Here is a 4,370-nt window from a genome sequence, read left to right on the forward strand (position 1 = left end):
ACAAATTCTTAAATAAATGAATAAGTTGAAATAAAATAGGTGGGACGATTCTATTAACAAACTCCTCCTTGAGACCACCTACCTTTATTTCTACAGACAAGCACATATTCTCACACAGCCATATAATTACCAAGCGATATAATTTTTGAATAAAGGCAAAAGCAACACACTGAACACAGAGTACGTAAGAAAATGAAACTTCATTTCATTAAGCAGGAGAGAGAAAAACAAAATAACTACTTATCACCGCTGAACCCAAAGACGATGAAAAGAAACCAGAAATCTAGCAGATCAAAACAACTAGAACCCTAGTAGAACAAACTCAAATCAAACAAAATCTCTAAAATCAAATCCTAACTTCCCCTTGCTTGGATGAAAAAATAAAATCATCCCTAACGATCTGGCGAAGAAGCAGGAGGTCTTGAAGCCACACACCGAAGGTCACGTAGAACAGCATCCAACACAGTTTGCCTAACAAAAAGCTCATTGATATGGTGAGTGAGGGAGCGAGATTCTGCCATCAATGCTTACAACAGCCGATTGGCTAACGGGACAGAGAGGACCAGAGGCTGACCAACAGTAGAATGCATAGCAGCAGCAGCCCCGGTCCCTCTAGGCGCATTTTCAAATTCAACAGCAACATTTGGAATATGAGAGCCTTGAAACAATCGCATACTCAGTGGAATGTTACGTGGAGCAGTGCCAACAGCATCAAGCGGGGTCAGAATAGTCGGTTGTTGAGACAACATAAAGCCACTCGGAAGCCTTGAAAAGCAGATGGGAATATGGATCACAAACGTTCAACATGGCGTAGTAAGTGATTAAAGATAAATTCGCCAACATTCACCTTGACTCTGGTGCTCACAAGATAGACAAAGTGACCAAGAGAAGTAAAGATTGTAGATTCATGAGTAGAGGGAATTCAGCTGGAGATACCACTCCGATGGAGAATTGCATATTTTACTGTTAAAGATGCAACAGGAAGTTGTCCATCAACTGGCCAAATAGGCAATGTTCTCTCAATAAGTTCTTCAGCCAGTCGCTGGAGGGTGGGATACAAAATAGCATAGTTAGTCGGTAGTGTAATGCCCAAGAATTGATTAAGTAATTCAGGAGAGACATCAAAACAGATGCCTCGAATATGCACCTTGTAGAATTCCTTAGCACTCGAATCATTAAAATCAGAAGGCAGATTAACAACTAGTTCGTGAATAAGTCGGGGATAGAAGGGACCAACCTCAGATACAGTATGAAGTAGACTAGCATTACAAATTAAGTCACGAATAGCAGTGCAAAAATTAAACTGATCAGAAAGATTTGCCTCATCAACAATGCATCTTTTAACAACATACTTCCACTTGTGTGCTCCTTCCTCAGAATGAAAGGATACACCATCTATCGACATAAAGGGTATGTTGGAAGGTATCTTCCGATTACCAGTCTTGGTTGATACTACGCGTTGTCCTCTGACGAGTTGACGATGTGGTCTAGAGGAGGAACCTACATGCACAAGAGGTGACATCGAAATGGAGGATTCACCAGGTGCTTTAGTCGACTGAGGTTCGGGCGTTCGATTATCAGGGGATGAAACAAGATCCTCAGTAGAGGTCATGGTTTCCTCTAGTGCATGAGTTTCCTTGGTTACAGGAACGTAATCTTCGTCAATATCATCACTTGCTTCGTCATCATCAGTTGGAAGAGAGACTTGTGGAGAAGCAGGAAATGATGGAGTAGCTGAAGACTTACCATGATCCGTAGTTCGAGAGGGAACATCCTTACGAGGTGAAGCAACCCAAGATGGAGAGTGCAAAACTTAAGTCAAATGAGGAGGAGTGGGTGATGGATCAGTTTGATGCCCAGCCTTACAACGAAAAAGTGTTGACAGAACAACATTGTCAATACCATCTGAAGAATCGAAATCTAACACCACTGTCTCAACTGACACCTTAGATCCCAGTAAAGAAGAGGATGCAAGATGTGAGGTACGCGATGGAGAGACCTTAGGGACCTCCTTTTTTATAGTAACAGGGGACACGGAATAAGGAGATCGTTCTGCATGCGTACTCGAACAGGATTTTTCAACAGACTGTGCTGAGTAGCATCAGTCGCTGCCACTGACCGGCGAATTTTCTTGAATGGATGTCTTGTTCGAATACCCTTGTAGCATTTACCCTTCGTGGTTGCCATAGTTTTCGATGGTGAAGCGGGCATGGAATCGAAAATACCGATTGCAGAGGGATAATGAGTAGAAGATGAAGCACTTGACTAATATGATTTAAACCGCATTGCGACCATGATGCGCAATCTGGCATAAATATAGCTGAGCAGGAATGAATACTACAGAGATAAATCCCAATGAACTAGAGAAGATCCCGAAATATAAAGAGATATATAGCTAACGGTACGGAATCCAACACCATTGATTAAATTTAATTTTAAGACGTGAGTGACAGGTAACCTAAATGAGCCTGGATTAAAGCTGATGGCCCAAACCATACACCCTGGGCCTTGAGACCCGACGAGTCCCTGCCTTATGGATTGCTATGCTAGACATTGACAGACTCCAACACCGGCCCATAACCCTTCAAAAGTAGACAAATCTAACAACTTAATAAAGATATCAGCTAGTTATAGAAAACTCCGAACATGTTCTAAACAAATAATCATATCTTTAACTAATTCTCGGATAAAGTGACGACGAATATCGATGTGCTTGATGCGACTATGTTCAACTGGATTTTTGGAGATGCTTATTGCACTCATTTTATCACAGTAGATGACCATGGTCGATTGTGTTACACCACATTCTTCCAACATTTGTTTCATTCAGAGAAGTTACGAGTAGCTACACACTGTTCTATTTCTTGCTGAACCAGGCAGCTACGTCGTTCCCTAGAAAAAAACATCCTCCAGATGTGCTTTTTTGATCATCCGAGCTCCATCCCAGTCTGCATCACAGTACCCTACAAGAACTTCAATTGTATCAAACGTATACCAAAGACCATAATTAAAACGTACCTGTTATGTATTTCAGTATGCGTTTAGCACTGTGAAGATGAGATGTGCGAGGATCAGCCTAGTAGCAAGCATACACCTACTGCAAAGGCAATGTTTGGTCTGCTGGCTATGAGATATAGTAGACTCCCAATGATACTTTCATACAGGCTTGAATCAACCTTTTCTCCAGTGGTATCCTTTGTCATTTTCATATGAGTAGCTGCTAGTGTTCGTTTGAGTTTGGCTTTATCCATTCCAAACTTTAAGATGAGATTTTTTGCATATTTCTTCTAAGAAAAGAAAATGCCTATTTCTTCTTAACGGATTTGAAATCCCATAAAGAATGTCAGCTCACCAACCATGCTCATTTCAAATTCTCCCTTCATCTGACGTACAAACTTCTCAACATAATCTGAAGATGTTCCTCCAAATATAATGTCATCCACATAAATCTGAACAATTAGGAATTTAGTGTCTTGTCGATAAATGAACATCGTTTGATCTGTGCCTTCTTATCGATATCCTTATTGTGACAGATATGTGGAGAGTCTCTCATACCAGGCTCTAGAGGCTTGTTTAAGACCATATAACGCCTTACGTAGCTTATACACATGCCACGTTGTATTGGATCAATGAATCATTTTGGCTGAGCAACGTACACTTCTTCAGACAAATATCCATTCAGAAAGCACTCTTCACGTCCATCTGAAAGAGTTTAAACTTTCAAAAGCATGCAAAACTCAGAAGTAATCGAATGGCTTCAAATCTTGCGACAGACGCAAATGTCTCACCAAAATCTAAACCTTTAATTTGTGAATATCTCTGAGCAACCAGCCTAGCTTTGTTTCGAATAACTCTCCCTTGTTCATCAGTCTTATTCTTGAAGATCCATTTAGTCACAATTATATTTACGTGTGATGGTTTAAGTACAAGATCCCAATGGTTTCTCTCAAATTGTAATAGTTCCTCCTACATAGTTAAGATCCAGTGTTCATCAGTAAGAGCAGTAGTAACTGTTGTGGGTTCCATGGTGGATGTGTAGCACACATTGGCAACCATTTTGGCGTAATCTTTTCTTTCCTTCTTTCAAGTGGTAATACCACTGCGAAAAACTCCAATTATAGAGTTTGAGGGATGGTTTTTGGTTACATGTGTAGGAGGAATCAACTTCTGTACTGAAGATCCAGCAATGTCTGTAGTATCAGGCAGTTTAGTAGAGGGCTCGTTCGTCTGCTGACAGTCCAAGACTGAGGATTCACAAGCTTCAGAATTATCAACTAATGTGATCTCTACAGGAACTTTCACACTATCTGCATTTGAGTGAGAGGGGGAGTTATCTTCTGTTCGGGAAGAATGTTCAAATCCTTCAGGAC

The 4,370-nt window shown here is 40.7% G+C and overlaps 1 protein-coding gene across 1 annotated transcript; it reads right to left on the reverse strand.

The window, feature by feature from the left end:
• Positions 1-527: 527 nt before the first annotated feature.
• LOC103502008 (uncharacterized) lies at positions 528-2,187 on the reverse strand. The gene is made up of 5 exons (XM_008465802.1): positions 2,065-2,187; positions 1,892-1,945; positions 937-1,774; positions 848-854; positions 528-765 (listed from the first exon to the last, which is right to left on the reverse strand). The coding sequence occupies exons 1-5, from the start codon at positions 2,185-2,187 to the stop codon at positions 528-530; spliced, it is 1,260 nt and encodes a 419-aa protein (XP_008464024.1).
• Between the last annotated feature and the right edge of the window lie 2,183 nt (positions 2,188-4,370).

This window comes from Cucumis melo, chromosome 4 (genome assembly GCF_025177605.1).
Source record: "Cucumis melo cultivar AY chromosome 4, USDA_Cmelo_AY_1.0, whole genome shotgun sequence".
Taxonomy (NCBI): Eukaryota; Viridiplantae; Streptophyta; class Magnoliopsida; order Cucurbitales; family Cucurbitaceae; genus Cucumis; species Cucumis melo.

Bases quoted from the DNA above. Each gene is read 5' to 3' on its own strand.
- LOC103502008 (XM_008465802.1), bottom strand. From the start codon at position 2,187: ATGGCAACCACGAAGGGTAAATGCTACAAGGGTATTCGAACAAGACAT. The intron at 1,946-2,064 runs GTACGCATGCAG...CTGGGATCTAAG, and splicing joins TGTTGAAAAATCCTGTTCGA to GTGTCAGTTGAGACAGTGGT. The intron at 1,775-1,891 runs GTTGTTCTGTCA...TCACCTCGTAAG, and splicing joins CTTCAGATGGTATTGACAAT to GATGTTCCCTCTCGAACTAC.